Source organism: Dendropsophus ebraccatus, chromosome 1 (genome assembly GCF_027789765.1).
Source record: "Dendropsophus ebraccatus isolate aDenEbr1 chromosome 1, aDenEbr1.pat, whole genome shotgun sequence".
NCBI lineage: Eukaryota > Metazoa > Chordata > Amphibia > Anura > Hylidae > Dendropsophus > Dendropsophus ebraccatus.
In genome coordinates this window covers 56,680,113-56,699,313 of record NC_091454.1, presented here as the reverse complement: position 1 = coordinate 56,699,313, position 19,201 = coordinate 56,680,113, and the positions used below count along the sequence as shown (strand labels likewise).

At 44.6% G+C, this 19,201-nt stretch overlaps 2 protein-coding genes across 2 annotated transcripts; one reads left to right on the top strand and one right to left on the bottom strand.

Moving 5' to 3' along the window:
* Nucleotides 1-1,980: 1,980 nt before the first annotated feature.
* ARL10 (ARF like GTPase 10) lies at nucleotides 1,981-7,475 on the top strand. The gene is made up of 4 exons (XM_069971367.1): nucleotides 1,981-2,239; nucleotides 5,804-5,972; nucleotides 6,148-6,323; nucleotides 6,954-7,475. Exons 1-4 carry the CDS (start codon nucleotides 2,081-2,083, stop codon nucleotides 7,203-7,205), a joined length of 756 nt encoding a protein of 251 aa, XP_069827468.1. The 5' UTR covers nucleotides 1,981-2,080; the 3' UTR covers nucleotides 7,206-7,475.
* On the bottom strand, nucleotides 6,840-15,569 carry NOP16 (NOP16 nucleolar protein). The gene is made up of 5 exons (XM_069971381.1): nucleotides 15,405-15,569; nucleotides 14,367-14,475; nucleotides 12,887-12,935; nucleotides 11,705-11,811; nucleotides 6,840-7,785 (listed from the first exon to the last, which is right to left on the bottom strand). The coding sequence occupies exons 1-5, from the start codon at nucleotides 15,506-15,508 to the stop codon at nucleotides 7,657-7,659; spliced, it is 498 nt and encodes a 165-aa protein (XP_069827482.1). The 5' UTR covers nucleotides 15,509-15,569; the 3' UTR covers nucleotides 6,840-7,656.
* Nucleotides 15,570-19,201: the final 3,632 nt, after the last annotated feature.

Sequence of the window (19,201 nt, the reverse complement as noted above, 5' to 3'; positions counted from 1 at the left end):
CACAGTTCCAGGTGATCACAGCTTACGCTCTTATACCCTTGCAGATAGCAGGTTCCTACCTACGGTGGTTTTCTATGAGATCTCTACAGTATAGTGTGAATAGTTTGGCTGCTGTTGAGCCGCTAGTTAAGTAGAGTTTTAGTCTATATTTGTTTATTAAGTTTGGAGGTTTTCCCTCCGTACATTTCTATTGCTATGTACCTTTAACCAATCTCTCTGTCCGTAATGTGCGACACAGGAGTGCAAGCATATCTGGAGGAAAACACAGAAAAAGGAGTGGACTCATTGCAGACATAATCGTTTATTCTTGTAGTCATATTTGATGCCTTTGTATACAAAGTTTATACTGGAATTGTACCCTGTAACCTTTCTTTAATGCTCTTTTGTCCGTAATGCAATGAGTTGGATAATTAAAAGTTATGATTTAAAAAAAAAAAGATTTCTGTAATGGATGTATGAATGTTCTTAAGAGTCTGGATGACCAGATACCCATTATGCAGCATATAGCTACACCATGCCAGCTCTGCTACATCATCAGCTACAATGGAATACATACTGGGGTGATGTGATGCAAAATCAGTGAAAAAAACAGTCCTGTATTTACTGTGCAATAGTAATGACAACAGTGGGCAGGTAAGAAAGCTAAGGGAAAGCTAAGTTCGCAAACAGGGAAATACATGATGGTAGTTTCCTGGCTGACGCCATCTTGGATATAGATTGGCATTTGGAAAAACTTGAAACTGAAGAATGACAGCAACTAGAAAGATGGGAGATGGCTTAAAATACTCAGGGGGACTTAGTGACTAGGACTAGCTACCAGTTTTTTTTTAGCTTTTAGTGGATAACCCCTTTAATTGAAAGATAGCTATTGGTTATAAGGGAGGACCAGCCGTCCGATCAGCTATGTAAACGAGCGCTGATCTGCTAAATTGGCTCTCGCTTACTGAGCCTATTACACGGCTCGACGTTTGTGCAGCAAGGGCTGTATGTATATTGTTAGCAATGTTCCTGCAGCTCTTATCTTTAGTGTAAAATAATAAAGTATATACTTCCTGTCCACGCTCCCCAGTGCTTCTGCCTGACAGGCTGTTCAGCCAAACAATGGCTACGGCTTTCTCGTATGTCATATGTAGGGTATAAACCCACACACCGTATAAGCAGCGTATTTACTGCTGCGATACGCAGCAAATACGCAGCAAACACGCAGCAAATACGCAGCAAAAACGCAGCAGATTATATCTAAATAACTGAACACAGCATCAAATCTGTACCAACAAATCTGCTGCGTATTTGCTGCGTATTTGTTGCGTATCTGCTGTGTATACGGTGTGTGGGTTTGTACCCGTAGGGGTATGTCTTAAAGTGTACCTGTCGTTATAACTTTCAAGGTCTAAATCAACAGTAGATGTGAAATAAAGCAAGTTTGCAATTTGCATTCGTTATCGCTGAACTTACCAGGAATCCAGGTCCAGTCTCCAGAAGGCAGACTAAACTCATGAAGTCCCGGCCAGCACAGAGAGTCACGGCTCAAGGTGTCCATCAGTCACATGACAGCCTTCTCTGTGAGCGCTCAGATGGCCTGGGACACACAGGACTTCCTGTGTTTAGACAGAAAACAGGAAGCGCTGTTTTATAATATTTATTTGTATAGCGCCAACAGATTCCGCAGCGCTTTCCATAGCTAAAAAAAAAAAAAGAATGTAACTTGCAAACTTGCTTTATATCACATCTCATGTTGGCTTAGGTTCTGAAAATTAAAATGACAGAGACACTTTAAGGAAAAATACCACTAATGCTGAAGTTGCTATGGGCTACAGTCCACAGACACGATAATAATAAATCTCATTATGTGAAGAACTTTCTATTCTCCTATTAACAACGAGCAGCGGCGAGGGCAGCAGTGGTCACACAGCCCACATCCCTGTCAGAGGGCATGGACATGCGCAGAACCGGGATGAGCCACGAGCCCTTGTAGCCCCGCCTCCTTGAAAAAGTTATGTAAATCGATGACGGGGCGTGGTGGGCGGCGGAGACGTCACGGCCGGGCGGGGATCCCGGTAGCGGAGCTGCTTGTTGATAGATGGCTGCTCTCAAGAACCTATCAATGGTGATCGGGGCGGCTGTGGCGGCGCTAGGCTCGGTGCTGTTCATCGCCTGGAGCCGCTATGTGCCCGGCAGGAGGAGCAGGTGGCGGCGGCGGCCGGGCTATGAGCTGGAGTACCGGCAGCTGTGCGATCAGGTGAGAGGACGGAGCCCCCGCCCTGAGCGGCAGGTAGCTGTGCGGTGGAGGAGGGATGGATGGTCACCGCTCGGCATCCCCCGTCTAGAGTGCTGTGTCCTCCGGTGATCCCGCTAGCAGTCACAGAAACCAATCGCTGCCCTCCCTCCCCATCACCCGGGAAACGCAGTGGTGTCAGCAGTGTCTGGTGGGACCGAGAGGTGGCTGAGGAGCTCCAGTCATGTGACTGGGATGGTCACGTGGGGCCCCCTGACGCCTGGTCACCAGCTGTGTAATGGGCGGCCGGGGATCTCCATTGGTCTGGGCTCACTAGGTATGTGCCGGCCTGGACTTTAACTGCAGAGATAATAACTAGTAGTGTATGGAATGTATAGGGCCCAGCCCAGGAGGTAATGGCGGCCAGCAGAGCCTTTATATGCCCCAGGCCCCTGCTCACAGCTGGGACCTGTCTGCACAGAAGCCCTGACATCACGTATATATACTGCACTGGACTGGAGCACCATAGAGCCCTGACATCACATATATATACTGCACTGGACTGGAGCACCATAGAGCCCTGACATCACATATATATACTGCACTGGACTGGAGCACCATAGAGCCCTGACATCACATATATATACTGCACTGGACTGGAGCACCATAGAGCCCTGACATCACATATATATACTGCACTGGACTGGAGCACCATAGAGCCCTGACATCACATATATATACTGCACTGGACTGGAGCACCATAGAGCCCTGACATCACATATATATATACTGCACTGGACTGGAGCGCCATAGAGCCCTGACATCACATATATATACTGCACTGGACTGGAGCACCATAGAGCCCTGACATCACATATATATACTGCACTGGACTGGAGCGCCATAGAGCCCTGACATCACATATATATACTGCACTGGACTGGAGCGCCATAGAGCCCTGACATCACATATATATACTGCACTGGACTGGAGCACCATAGAGCCCTGACATCACATATATATACTGCACTGGACTGGAGCGCCATAGAGCCCTGACATCACATATATATACTGCACTGGACTGGAGCACCATAGAGCCCTGACATCACATATATATACTGCACTGGACTGGAGCACCATAGAGCCCTGACATCACATATATATACTGCACTGGACTGGAGCACCATAGAGCCCTGACATCACATATATATACTGCACTGGACTGGAGCACCATAGAGCCCTGACATCACATATATATACTGCACTGGACTGGAGCACCATAGAGCCCTGACATCACACACATATACTGCACTGGACTGGAGGGCCATAGAGCCCTGACATCACATATATATACTGGGGACATACTAAAAAGCATGAACAAAAAGAATGAAGAAAAAGAACGAACATTATTTCCTATGGGGAGACATCTATAATATGGTTTTAATTGGTTTAATTAGTTAGAAAGACCAGGAATGAACAGTATTTTTCTGTAGTGCTCAGTGTACTGAGTGTATGTACTGTAGAAACCGATGTGTAATACCCTACCTGTGCAAGGTACACCTGGAATGAATAGGATAAATAGTGAAATTAAGGCATATTCCATTAAAAAAAGAGGTGTAGTTCTTTCCCCGTGCAAGATAGACCTGGAATGAACAGCATATATCTGGAGTGCACAGAGCAAGGAGCGTTTGTACAATAGAAACCGATTGGTAATACCTTATCCGTCCAAGGTACACCTGGAATGAGTAGGATACATAGTCGATGCAAGGGCAGAGAGATCCATCCTTCTGGACAAATAAGAACCCTGCTCCAGCTAAAAGAGGAAGACTTTCGGAAGAAGCCCTTTTGCAGGTTATCCTTGATGTACGCAGACATGGCTTCAGTTTCCGGATCAGAGGGTGGATACACTCTACCACGAGTGGGCGTAGCACTGAGAAGTAGATTTATGGGGCAATCTTATGGCCGATGAGGTGCTAACATGTCAGCCTTCTTTTCAGTGAACACATCAGCAAAGTCCTGTTACTGGTCTGGGAGACCAGGCAACGGCTTGGAAGAGTGAGAAGGTGGTGGAGGTACCCGGTTGTGAGAGGTCTGCAGACATAGTCTGAAGCAATCTGGCCCCCAACGCAAGACCTCCCTGGTCTTCCAGTCAAGGCTAGGGGCGTGCAGCTGTAGCTAAGGGAGACCCAACAGGGTGGCAGAAGAGGAACGGGACAGAATGTAGAAGGTGATCTTCTCTGTACTGGGACTTGCCAGAAGTTTGTCGAGCAGGACCACAGGGAGTAGCCACTTCTGGACCAAGGATGCTGCAACGAAGTTGTGTGCTGAGCCAGAATCCAGGAAGGCGGTGGACTGGAATCGCTGTCCAGACAAAGCAGAGATCGTAATCGCCAAGGACAGGCGTGGAGAGGAAGCATTCACACCTAGGGAGGCCTCTCCTACCTGGCCTAGGTGTAACAGTTTCCCGTCTGCTGAGGATGTTGAGCACAATTCAGGTGGAAGTGGTTGGGTCTAGCCCTGACATCACATATATATAAACTGCACTGGACTGGAGCTCCATAAAGCCCTGACATCACATATATATATACTGCACTGGACTGGAGCTCCATAAAGCCCTGACATCACATATATATACTGCACTGGACTGGAGGGCCATAGAGCCCTGACATCACATATATATTCTGCTCTGGACTGGAGTACCATAGAGCCCTGACATCACACATATTTATACTGCACTGGACTGGAGGGCCATAGAGCCCTGACATCACATATATATTCTGCTCTGGACTGGAGCTCCATAAAGCCCTGACATCACATATATATACTGCACTGGACTGGAGGGCCATAGAGCCCTGACATCACATATATATTCTGCTCTGGACTGGAGTACCATAGAGCCCTGACATCACACATATTTATACTGCACTGGACTGGAGCGCCATAGAGCCCTGACATCACATATATATATATATATATATATATATATACTGCACTGGACTGGAGGGCCATAGAGCCCTGACATCACATATATATTCTGCTCTGGACTGAAGTGCAGTAGAGCCTTGACATCACCGGAGCACTATATAGTCATATAGACATCACTTGGCCATACTGTGCTGTAAAATGCATGTTGCATGTGATGTTCGTTAAAGGGGTAGTTCAGCCAAAAAACTAAATCTCTCAACTGGTGCCAGAGATTTGTAATTGACTTCTAATTGTTTAAGTCTTCCAGTACTTATCTGCTTAGCTGCTGTATGTTCTGCATGAAGTGGTGTATTTCCAGCTTGGAGAGCAGAAGAGGTTTTCTATAGGAATTTACTACTGTTCTGGACAGTTCCTGACTTGAGATTTTTTTTAAAAGTAGTAAATAACAAATCTGTGTGTGTGTATATATGTATATCTATCTATCTATCTATCTATCTATCTATCTATCTATCTATCTATCTATCTATCTATCTATCAATCATGTTCCCAATAAGTAAGTGAGGAGTCTTTGGCTGTGTAGAAATTCCCACTATATTGTAGCTAGTATTGTTTGTCTTGTCACCAGTCCTCTCTAACCTTCTCTGTATCTCTTGTATTTTTTAGGATAACTACTTGGACCGTCAGGTTTTAGTGCTGGGTTTGGATGGTGCTGGTAAAAGCAGTATAATTCATGCCATAAGCACCAACACCACCAGGTCCAGCTCAGCACCGACCCATGGCTTTAACACGGCCCAGATTCTTAGCCAGAAACTGAGGATTGAACTGTTAGAGGGTGAGTTAGTCTCCTACAGATACTCACAGTTATATATAGTTACACAGCATTGACTATGGGTGATTGATAGTCTATTACAGTTCCAGATTGTCAGTAGACCTGCATCATGTTTTTTATTGCTCGTACATTACAAATAGTGTCACTGGATACATCAAAACTTTCTCATTACATTTAGTGGGAGGCAGCCAGAACTTGCGGACATACTGGACCCAGTATCTGAAGAAATCACATATCATGGTCTTTGTTGTGGACTCTACAGATGACATACGTTTACAGCTAGCAAGACATGAATTACATAGACTTCTAGAAGAAGCCCCCAGACTGCCACTGATGGTACTGGCAAATAAACAGGTAAGCAGATGAACTATCCTCACAAAACTCTTTAGGATTTGACATGTTGGGCTTATTCCCTGGGCCCTAGCACTGCTACAGTAAGGTGTATCGATGCTAGGGCTCTGAATAATATCGATCTAGTCATGTGGCCAGCTTGATAGGTGGTCAGGGGGGTTACAGATTCCCTTAAAGGAGTACTACAGTCAAAATCCATTTATTTCAAATCAACTGATTTCAGAAAGTTATATAGTTTTGTAATTTATTTCTGTTTAAAAAATCTCAAGTCTTCAACTACTTATCAGCTGCTGTATGTCCTGCAGAAAGTGGTGTTTTATTTTCAAAGTGCTCTCTGCTGCCACCTCTGTCCCAGACAGTACCTGTTCAGAGCAGGAGAGATTTTCTGTGGGGATATGCTACTGCTCTGGACAGTTCCTGTGTCAGACTGGAGAGAACACACTACTTCCTGCAGGACGTATAGCAGCTGATAGGTACTGAAAGACTTGAGATTTTTAAATAGAAGTAAATCACAAATCTATATAACTTTCTAAAACCAGTTGTTTTAAAAGCAAAAGATTTGCACAAAACATTTTCATATGTATGTAAAGGAATGACAGCATAGACTCCAAATACTTGACTTTGTCTCTTCAGGATTGTAAGTCTGCCCTTAGCATCTCAGAGATTTCTTCAGAGCTATCATTGCACAGGATTCAAGGGCTAAGAGAAGTGACGTTGCTGGGGACAAGTGCTGTGTATGATGGATGTGGAGGCAGCACCTCTTTACAGACCGTGAGGTCAATTCTGGAGGAAGGGCTGCAGAAAATAAAAGGATCCGAGGAAAACACAAATAATCTCCAAACCAACCACTGTCAGACGTCTCTGTCAAGCGAGAAAAGTGCCTAATGGACACAGCCAGGAATGTGGCTCCACTGATGGATAATGGAAGGATCTCTACCTTTCTGGTGGAGAGAAAGGACCTGGGTCAGGACTGACCAGCAGCTGCCATATGTGTAACATTGAGATGTTGGAGGGTGCACAAGTGGGGCAGGTCCTCACTATCCCCTGTGATCTTTAGGAAAGATTCCACTGCTTGATAACTTATTTTTTAAAGACTACTTTTTTTTTTTTTAAGGAATAAATTTTGGGGTTTTATTTAATATAACAGAAACATATAAAATGTATTTATTGTAAGATAATACATGTCCGGTGTCCATTTTATGGCTGCTCGTCTCTGCCGCCGCCAAGTTTTCATTGATAGTTTCAATGTTTAAAGAGAGCTGATCATCTGCCAGTGACAGGATACAGTCTATTCTCAGCCGTATACTGGCCCATCTCCAAGCAATGTGAGTCATTCTCATGGTTTTGTTCTTGCTGTGAGCAGAGCTTTGTATTCATCAGGGTGATGCCGCATGTACAGGTTCACTTTACGCTGGATTTGTTTTGGGGTGTCCTGGTAATAATTTTGCTCATCTCGTGCCATTGCCTGTAAGAGAAGAACATTGTTGGCATCAAACTACATGGTAGTGGGTTATATATACACACTAGAAAAACATCATGTAGAAATCCATTTAAACAGCCAGATGGAAACATTATGGGAGAGGAACATGTGCATCCCAGTGCAACACTCTGGGGTATTGTGCCCTTTCTCAAGCCTGTGCAATATCACAAACTCTCACATAAAGGCCTACTTTCACACACCGTCAAATTGACGGCTATTATTTGCTGTCATTTTGATGGTGTATGAACATAGCCTAAAGGAAACCTGTCAGCTGGGTCAGCCGACCCCAGACAGGTCCCGGCATACATACAGACTCTTGCACTTCCCGCCGCGGAGATATGCAGATGAGATGAGTCTGATGGCCATTGGAGCATTGATTTCCTTTGATTTCCTATGGCAATTGGACTCCTGTCACCTCATCTGCATATTGAGCACATAGATGAGCCGATGGCCATATCTCCACTGTGGGACCAAGAAGTGCAGGAGTCTGTATGTGTGCCAGGCCCTGTCTGGAGGGGAGAGGCTGACAGGTTCCCTTAAGGGTGCATTCAAACCACAATTCTGCCATCCAATGTAAGCTAAATCAGCATTCTATCAGAATCTGGTGCAAATGTATGTGTGCACGGACCCAATTTACTCATAGGAATTAAGCATAATCAACTAGTGACTATGTTCAGTTCATTTTCTGCATTTATATGCAGTTTTCACTTAAAAGTGTCGTAAATCATGCTTTTGAGGACGAGTAAGAACTCATAAGTGCGGGAAATTATCTGAAAGCGGTGACTACATTTGGGCCATAGGAGTAAATCGTTGGCACTGGATTCTGATGGCATAATTGTGGTATGAACCCTGCCTACCATGACCACATTTCTATACAATATCCAATCTCAGATCAAACCTCAAGTAAGGCTGCCCAGAGAGTCCCATAAACTGCCATGTCATACATCCCCTGTATAAGTGAATGACAGCATATTGTGACCCACAAGCTGCCGCAACGCCACTGAGCATTTAAAGGAGTTGTCCGGTATTGCGTAACTTTTGTTATAGAAAACGAAGCCCTTTTACTCAGGGCTGTACCAACTAAGGAGCTTATTTCTAAAAAATTCTTTGTTACATATATTTAGAAGGGGTGAAGCATTTCTCCCATATATCAGTAATAAAGCACTGGCCCTATTAAATAAGGGTGGTTGGGGAGAAGTTGGTGGCCACTACTTTCCAATTTGTGCTGTTCTCTTCCTGGATGCTGCATGATTGTATATGAGCAGCAGTGTAATATGAAGATATCCTGTGTAAGGATTCATGCACACTGAGCAATAGACTGCTTGAAAATTCCTTTTCTGTTCTGCTCTGGTAGAATAAGAGCTTATTTGAGCGGAATGCAAGATCCATTGACTTCTATAGGATTCGTCTAGCAGAAGCTGCCCATAGAAGTGACATTTACAGAAATTAAAGCGGTATTCTGGGCAACAGTGAAAAATCCAGGGGGGGCAGGGGGTGGTCGGAGAGAAGTCCTATTTACCCATCCCCGTGTAGCCTCACGACTCATGGTACCCCAATCCTTGGATATCAGGCTCAGTGAGTGAGGTGGGACACAGCAGTAGTCAGACTGGCTGCACAAGTAGTTCCTTTGGGGCCCCGATGATTCAGGAGCGCGGACACTGAAAGAGCTTATAAATCTGGGCCTATGTCTGACCTCTATATCATAGGTATCTGGCAATGTTAGCAGGTTTCCTTTGTTTATGGTGAATATTTTGTTAGCAGTCAGTTGTTCAGGACATGGAGACTGGCTGCACACACAAGGAGGAAAATTTGCTTTATATCTTTGCCTTATTCACTCAGCGGTCACCCCAGGATCATGTAGGACATCTGAGCCAAATCTACTTTACACCAGTGTGATAAATAAGTCCCCTGGTATCTGACTGGCCATCTATGAAGGATTCAGAGTTGATGCCTGAAAAAATTCTGGAGTTGGGAGCTGAGGCTTACTGACTCCACAGCCCTGCTTATTCTTAACCTCTCGGCACTTCCCCAGTATCCCCTGCTGACTACAGCACCTCCGCTTCTAAGACAGGAATGACACACAGGATAGGGGACAAGTAAGAGATCATGGGGGTCTCACCGCCATACTCCCCAGCAATCTCAAGATCATTCTCTCGCTCTTTTGTTTTGAATATAGCCGCAGGTTACAGTCAAGTTAGTTTTAGGGTAGCTTCGCACGTACCGACTCGCAGCGTTAATAACGCTGCGAGTCGGCTAGGTCCTGGCAGATCACTTTCACTACATACACGCAGCGATCTGAACGACCGCTGCGTGTATATAATTCTGCCGGCTGCTTAACCCCTTCAGCTGCCGCCCGGCTCCCGCTCTATATACATTACCTGTCCTCGCTGCACAGGGTCCCGCCGTACTGCTCTCCCGCCCAGCCAATCAGTGTGTTGCCCTGCCGCAGCCACTCATTGGCCGGGCGGGAGAGCTGTACGCCGGGACCCCGTGCAGCGAGGAAAGGTAATGTATACAGAGCGGGAGCCGGGCGGCAGCTGAAGGGGTTAAGCGGCCGGCAGAATTACATACACGCAGCAGCTGTGTGTATGTAGTGAAAGTGATCTGCCAGGACCTAGCCGACACGCAGCGTTAATAACCTAAGGGTAGCTTCACACGTACCGTATCGCTGCTGATTTTAAGCAAGAAAATCGCAGATCCGCCCCTGCGATTTTAGATGCAGAAAAATCGCATGAATTGACCTGCGTATTATGTATATATAAAAAACGCAGCGTAAATTACGCACATAATACGCAGGTCAATTCATGCGATTTTTCTGCATTTAAAATCACTGGGGCGGATCTGTGATTTTCTTGCGTAAAAACAGCGGCAATACGGTACGTGTGAAGCTACCCTAAGGGTGCGTTCACATGTACAGGATCTGCAGCAGATTTAATGCTGTGTTCAGTCATTCAGTTACATTGATATAAAATCTGCTGCAGATCCTGTACGTATGAACACACCCTTAAAAAGGAGTGCTCCACAGAGTAACTTATAAAAAAAAAAATAATAATAATAAAGTTATCACTGTAATATAACTTCATTAAAATTAGTGTAATAATAAATTATGTTTTTTTATTTCAGTGGCAGCAGTAAGGGGCAACATGAGTCCCTTTGCTGCCACCAACGCTGGCCCTGGTCCCTGCCCTCCCCACTTTGATCCAGTGCTGCCACACACAGCTATTGATACAGAGCAAGGTCCCCCTACACCATGTTCTGTAAAATCTTATTAAAATATACACTACATGGGAGGAAGCTGGATGTCAGTATTGTGTTGTTCAGCAGCCTCTGCACAGCGAGTGGTAATTACTATACTACAGCCATTAAGGGATATGTATCAAAGGCTTTGCTCTTATTTTTGGGTGAACAATTGGATTTTTTGCCCATTTTTGGTCTAGGTTCTATCTATGAACCAGTATTCGACAGGTGAATATTTTTTAGATGCAACTTTTTACTCTGCCTGCCTTGAGTATTCACCCAAAAGTTCGAATACGAGATTAGCGCCTAATTTATCATTTGCAGCTTTTTTAAAAGTTGCACAACCGCTGCAGGCCTACATCTGGTCAGTACCAGGCAAATCTGTTTGCGTAACTTTAGCTATTTTTTACTTAGGTACATTCACTATGGCAGTGCTACATTTTAATAAATCACAAGATATTGGAACAAAATATACACCAATCCACATTAGAAGTGTCATACACATTAAATTCCGTAGTAAATGTCCTCCCTTGTGTCTTACAGTTGTACTGTGGTGATACATCACTATGGACTGGGTCATTATACAGTTGATTCATATGGGGGGGAGAAAAACAAATCTGTCCAACTTTTGTACTTTTTTACATCTAGTTTATTAGTCATAGAATACCTTGTAGTCTTCGCCATAATTCTCTACCATGTGTCGGACATAAAGGACCATGTCAGAAGATATTCCCATTGTTTTCTTGGATGGCACACTGGCTGCAGCTTTTAGTTCTAAAAAAATAAAAATAAGAAGTGAGCGCCCACAGAAATACTAGTGCATTAAACACAAGTAAAAACTACTCTAAAAACTCACTACCTAAATATACACTGCATACATCAGTGTCCATACTAGCACTTATGTCAGGAGCAGATTTATTTGGCCTTTAAATATGTAGTGATGAGATGTACCACAAGAGGGCAGCAGCAGATTATTTGCCATCAGCACACTGACATCTGGGAACAGAACACAGCCCTGCCCTTATGATAGCAACTCCGAACAGAGTGAAATGATCAACAATAATGCATTGCCCCCATAAAACTTTGAGGCCTCATTCACATTACAGAATTATGCATCAGTATGTGCAAGTAGAAACCAGCGGTGGATCCAATATACAGAAGTAGTAAAAATCTTTTTATTATACCTTTTTCCTGTTTATCTTGGTTTTGGCTTACATACAGAGATATAAAATCCATAAGTGTGAGCGACGCTTAGGAGTTGTCTCTAGGTGGCCCTTCCTTTACTATAATGAGAAGGGAGCAGTGGCCCAGCACAGGGAATAGTGGGCCTCATTTACCATAAGTCAGACTTCGGCTCATCGCAACCATCGCAATCACTGAGCAGCTACCATTTCTCTGCAGCAGTTTTGAAGGTGTAAGCTGAACTCAGATTGGCTACTATGGGCAACACAGTAAGGCTGGGTTCACACTATGTTTTTGCAATCCATTTTTTTCATCTGTTTTGCATTTGTGTGCATCTGTTTTGATGTTTTTTTATTGACTTCCTTTATAAAATAAATTTAGATCCACTTTCTTTTTTACGGGCACAAAAATAAGGTTGACTACGCTATAGTGTATGTTAAAAAAAAACATCTATTTTGATCCTTTTTTTTTTATGGAAGTCAATGGAAAAACTAAACAAAACGGATGCACACAATTGCATCTGTTTTTTTGCAAAAAAACGGATGAATAAACGGATTGCAAAAATGTAGTGTGAACCTGGTTTGCTACTACTTTCCTCTATGTATGGAGAGGTGACTCTCCTGGAACTATTTCTCAGGGTACAGTCCTGGTGCAGTAAATGTCTTACCTTGTACGACATATGGCTTTTTGATTTGTTTTTGTTCTGTTCCTGTGTCCTATAAAATAGTAAAGGTAATCGATAAGTCAAAAATGGCTTCTGAAATGCCTCCGCTGTCTATAGTATCCCTCTTTATCAGTACCACTACCAGAGGCTAGCAGTCTCTGATACATCACTGGGTATAATAGCAGTGTAATTATTAGATTGTAGCTTCATTGGGCTTCACATTCAGTGAATAACTATGATGAAATTATTTGGCATGTTTTATCTCACCAAGATGCCAGAATATTAGAAAGCCAAACTAAGGGTGGGTTCACATGTAACGGATCCACAGCGGATTTCACGCTGCGAGTTCGCTTCAGATCTCTTCACTGTCACTTTCAATAGGATTACATACTTTCATCCCGCTGTGAGTATGTAAGCGGCAGCCCCCTTAACTCCCACCAGCCAGTACATACATTACCTGCTCCACGCTTTGGAGGCTCCTGGCATCTTGACATCTCTCTCAGCCAATCAGTGGCTGCGGCGGGGCATCGCACTGATTGGCTGAGCAGGACATCCAGGCGCTCGGAGCCCCCGAAGCAAGCCGGAGCTTGGAGAAGGTAATGTATGTCCCGGCCGGCGGGGGGTTAAGGGGGCTGCCGCTTACATACTCAAAGTGGGATGACAATTCCATTGCCAGTATGTAATCCTATTGAAAGTGACAGTGAAGAGATCTGAAGTGAACTCGCAGCGTGAAATTTGCTGCGGATCTTCTAGGTGTGAACCCTCCCTAACAGTTCTTTAAAAGCCAAAACCCCAAGCAGGTTTCAATGATTCCATTAAAGCTTCTTTCTATTCCACTTTCTGTTTTTGCCGACACATACTAATGGAAAATACTGACCAATACACTGCTGTGTGCAACCAGCCAACAGCCACTGGACGCACTGTATAGAACTTCTGAGCCACATCCATACAACTGGTGAATGAACTGCGCTAGCGGGGCTGGAGTGAGCTCCCATCCTGGCAGCTGTGGCAGGAGCCCCGCTATATAGGTTAGCCATGGTCAGAGGGGCGTCTTCATTATCCATTATACACAGTACAGCAGAAAGATACCATGAGCTGCCCTCTCCTGGTGTCCAAAGTAGCAGCTCAACCTGACACAGGACATGTAGTACCCCACTATACTGGACAGGACAGCCAATACAATTCATTCATTAGGGTGTATTATTGAAGCCACATTATGAAATATTTATTTATTTATTTGTATAGTGCACACAGATTCCGCAGCGCTTCACTTATCTGTATGTTTCTGGGTGTGGGAGGAAACCGGAGTACCCGGAGGAAGACCCGGGTCCTCATTCTGCCATCATTAGATAGGGCAGCAGAACCCTGGGGATGGATTCTCTTTAATATACAAGTCTTTGGTGATAGGTGCCAGCAGGTGCATCCATCCCAGCCTCTGTAACATCAGGAGCTTCTCCCCAATGTCACACGATAAAACACTTACCATGTGTGCAGAGGCTGAGAGGGCCTTGTTGGGGTCCACAGCCAGACCCATTTCTGCCAGATTTGAAGCTACCGACCTGGAGTCATCCCAAGCTTTTCTGATTTCATCACTGCAATTGGAATGAGACATCATCAAGTTCTGCTCATTCATAAACTATGTACTGAATTAGATACACAAAAGAGTTATATACCAGACAAGACACAAACAAGATGTATACAAAAGTATACTGGCTTTAGATATAGTGGTATACAAGACACATAATATAAGAAGATGGGGTAGAGTAGAGGCAAGCATGGGTCTGGGGTACTCTGCTCTATGCGACCTGCTGTACTGGACACCCTATGGGTATTCTCACCTGGGGGCACTGCCTTCTCGCAGCCATACTATCACCATGGGGGCATGGGTTTATCTTAGGAGACTTGACCTGCTTTAATAAATTGAGGGAATTAAAGGGAACCTGTAATCATTCTTATGCCGCCATCACCATCAGGGTGGTCCCTGGCAGCCTGCTCAACAGCCTTAAGTGATAGAGGCCCCCTTATAGCCAAACAGTAGAGGCTTATCAATCAATGCCAGTGGGACAACACCCATGACTCCTGGTTCAGGCAGGAAGGAGGTGATGACAGGCTTCCTATAAGTCAGTGATTGTGTACATAGCCGGATACACTGGGCACACCAGGGAGATCTGTAATGCTGTGGTGGAAGGAATATTAGGGATCGGTATCTGGATGTTTACATGTGTTTTCATACACTGACAGCAGGCAGAGATCCTGAGATTGCAGAGCTTTCCCCAGCTGCAGCGCCACTCTTTTCCACAGGCTGCATGTGGTACTGCAGATCTAATACGGAGCCGCACACAGCCTGCAGACAGGAGGGACATGGAGGCCTGGGAGGAGCGGGAGAATAGAGGACATCGTCCAGACAGCAGCGATCTACAGGTGTCAGCGCCGCCTTGTTCTTCTAGGTGGCGGATGGCGACCACTACCGCATACAACAGGGGCAGCGTCTATATATGAATACCGTCCACCCTGTCCTCACCAAGCGATACGCGGTGCGGTTTTGTTCCTCGCCCTGCGCTTCAGCTTCTTTCTGTTCTTGCTGTAGTTGAATGTATTCTTTCTGGTCTTCTTCACTTTCCCCATCTTGCTTCCCCGTTCTCCTCCGAGATGCGACACACGTGGTCTAGTCGTTCGTCGCCTCAGTCTGACGTCATCGGTCGGGAGCGAGGCATTGTGGGCTTTGTAGTTTTCACTAAGTAACAGGGAAGGGAAATATTGACGGAGTGTCGTGTGTTAGATATATGGTACCGTCTACCGTGCCTGTGTGTGTTATAATATATATGCTGTGCCTGTGTGTTATACTATATATGCTGTGCCTGTGTGTATTATACTATATATGCTGTGCCTGTGTGTGTTATACTATATATGCTGTGCCTGTGTGTATTATACTATATATGCTGTGCCTGTGTGTGTTATACTATATATGCTGTGCCTGTGTGTATTATACTATATATGCTGTGCCTGTGTGTATTATACTATATATGCTGTGCCTGTGTGTGTTATACTATATATGCTGTGCCTGTGTGTATTATACTATATATGCTGTGCCTGTGTGTGTTATACTATATATGCTGTGCCTGTGTGTATTATACTATATATGCTGTGCCTGTGTGTATTATACTATATATGCTGTGCCTGTGTGTATTATACTATATATGCTGTGCCTGTGTGTGTTATACTATATATGCTGTGCCTGTGTGTGCTATACTATATATGCTGTGCCTGTGTGTATTATACTATATATGCTGTGCCTGTGTGTATTATGCTATATCTGCTGTGTCTGTGTGTATTATACTATATATGCTGTGCCTGTGTGTATTATGCTATATATGCTGTGCCTGTGTGTATTATGCTATATATGCTGTGCCTGTGTGTATTATACTATATATGCTGTGCCTGTGTGTGTTATACTATATATGCTGTGCCTGTGTGTGCTATGCTAAAATTATTATGTTAATTTGTTTTCCCTAAGACCCATTGGCATCACAACATATGGGGTAAATTCGCCCCTGCGAGCCCCTGGGACGAAGGAATATTTAATGAAAAAATAACAATTAAATTTTAATCCCCTCCTCCATGAGGTATAAATAGGCTCCACCTCCCCCTAGACCTCAGTCTAATTATAAAGAAACATAAAACACAGGGAGGGAGTCTTGTGATGCCAATGGGTCTTAGGGAAAACAAATTAACATAATAATTTTAGCTTCCCTTACGTCCCATTGGCATCACAACATATGGGGAATTAGCAAGCATTATCCCCAATGGGCGGGTTATTTATTACGTCCGCATTAAGAACAGATCTTGCAAAGGTTGCTCTTGACAAGAAAGAAGTATCCAGCCTGAAATATCTCACAAAGGTAGTCAAAGACGACCAGGTAGCTGCCTGGCATATGTCCTCAAGTGGCACAGCGGCACGCTCTGCCCAAGTGGAGGCCACAGCTCTAGTAGAGTGAGCCCTGGTAAATTCTGGTGGATCCAGATCAGCAGAGGAGTAACATAAGGCAATGGAGTCACAGATCCATCTGGATATTGAAGGTTTTGAAGCCTTTCTCCCCTTGTTCTTTCCTGTGAAAGGGATAAAGAAATTCTCGTCTTTACGAAAATCACCTACTCTATGTAGATAGATCTTGATAGCTCTGGATACGTCCAATAAAGAAAGATCCAAGTCTTCTTTAGATGATCCAGTAGGAGAAAATACAGGCAATACTATTGGCTGGTTGATGTTGGCAAATGAAGTCACCATAGGCAGGAATCCTGGAAGGAACCTAAGGATAACTTTGTCCTGGGAAAAAATCACGTATGGAGGTGCGGAGCCAAGGGCTTGAAGTTCTCCAACTCTCTTAGCAGAGGTAATGGCTAGTAAAGAGAAACTTTCAATGTTAACTTGAAGTCTACTTACTCCCAAGGCTTAAAGGGAGGAAGACACAGGCGTCTCAACACAAAGGATAAGTCCCATGGGTCTACCTGCTTTACCAGGTTAGGCCTAGTCTAGCCTTAACAAAATTCTTTACCTCCCAAGATCTGAAAGAAACGTGAGTTTAGGTGTGCAGAGAGGGCTGCTATCTGCACCTTGATGGAACTAGGTTTTAATCCTTTATAGAAGCCTTCCTGTAAAAACTCCAATGACTGTGGAGTAGAAGGTTTAAGTCCATCAATACTCCTGCTTGCACACCAATCTTGAAAATCTTCCAAATCCGTGCATAAGATTTATTTGTAGTGCAACTACGAGCGTGAGAAAGAGTATACTATACCTTCTCAGAAAAACTAGAGTCCAATACGGTCCTCTCAGTCTCCGAGCTGTCAAGCTGAGGCTGGAAAGATTCCTGCACAGATGTTGACCCTGGAATATTAGATCCGGATGCAGAGGTAATCTCCAAAATTCCCCTCTGCTCATATTCATGGGCAGGGTGAACCATGACCCCTTCGGCCAGAAGGGAGTTATTATTATTACTGACGACTGATCTAGACTGATCTTCGTCAAACTGTGGGAATCATGGCTATGGGAGGAAAGATATACGCCAGCTGGTATGTCCGTGGTATTGTCATTGAGTCCACTACCGTGGCATTGTCTGCCCTGTAAAGGGAGCAGAAATTCCTCAGTTTGGCATTGCTTGCTGATGCCATGAGGTCTCTCTGAGGAAGCCCCCACCTCTGGGTTAACTGAATGAACACTCTCCTTGAGAGAGACCATTCCCCCGGTAATGTCAGGCCTCGACTCAATCCGCCAATATATTGTCGACACCCCTGATATGAATCGCAGAGAGTCTGGTTATTCTGGTTTCTGCCCAACAGAAAAATCTTCTCTACTTCCCTGAGGAGAGAAGGGGATCTGGTACCTCCCTGTTTAGGTACGCCACACAGGTCATGTCGTTCATCCGGATTCTGACTGCTCTCTGTAAAATAGGAGGAGAAAAATGAAGAAGAGCTAGGTAAATCGCTCTAAGCTCCCTCACGTTGGAGGGCAGAGCGGATTCCTGTTGACTCCAAGATCCTGCAGTCGTGATGACTGTCAGATGAGCTCCCCAACCTGTTCCTGAAGCATCTGTCGTGATGGTTATCCAGTGTGGTTCTGAAAATAAAACTCCATGTTTGACTTGTCTCCACCACATTAGAGAATGTCTTGTTTGAGTCGATAGAACATGCATCGCATCCAAGTCCTTCAGTCCTCGGTTCCATACTGTTAGTGCTTCTCTCTGAAGAAATCTCATGTGCCATAACGCCCATGGCACCGCGTCCGCAGCTGAGGCAAGGAGCCCTAGAAAGCGCATTTATGTTCTTATGGATACCTGACGAGGAGGAATTAGGAATTAAGTCTGATTTCTCTATGTTGATAAGCCAACCTAACTGTTGAAGTATGTCCTGGACATAGATCAACTGAACTCCCAGAAGATCCTGAGTCTGAGTCATAATCAACCAATCGTCCAGGTAAGGGATAACTTTATCCCCTGTAGACGGAAGCGAACCATCATGGTGACACTACCTTTGTGAAAACAAAGGGTGCGGAGGTATTCCGGATGGAAGGACTTTGAATTGTAAGTGTCTTACCTTCCCCTGGATTTGGATGGCGAAGGCTTTCCTGTGAGCCTTCAGAATCGGTACATGAAGATATGCATCCGGTAGATCTATGGTGACCATAAAATCTCCCTCCTGGAGGATAGATTTTACCGATCTTATGTTCTCCATGTGGAACGTCTTCTTTACGATGCACCTGTTGAGATATCGCAAATCTATAATAAGCCTCCAATTTCCGGATGGCTTCAGCACTAGTAACACTGG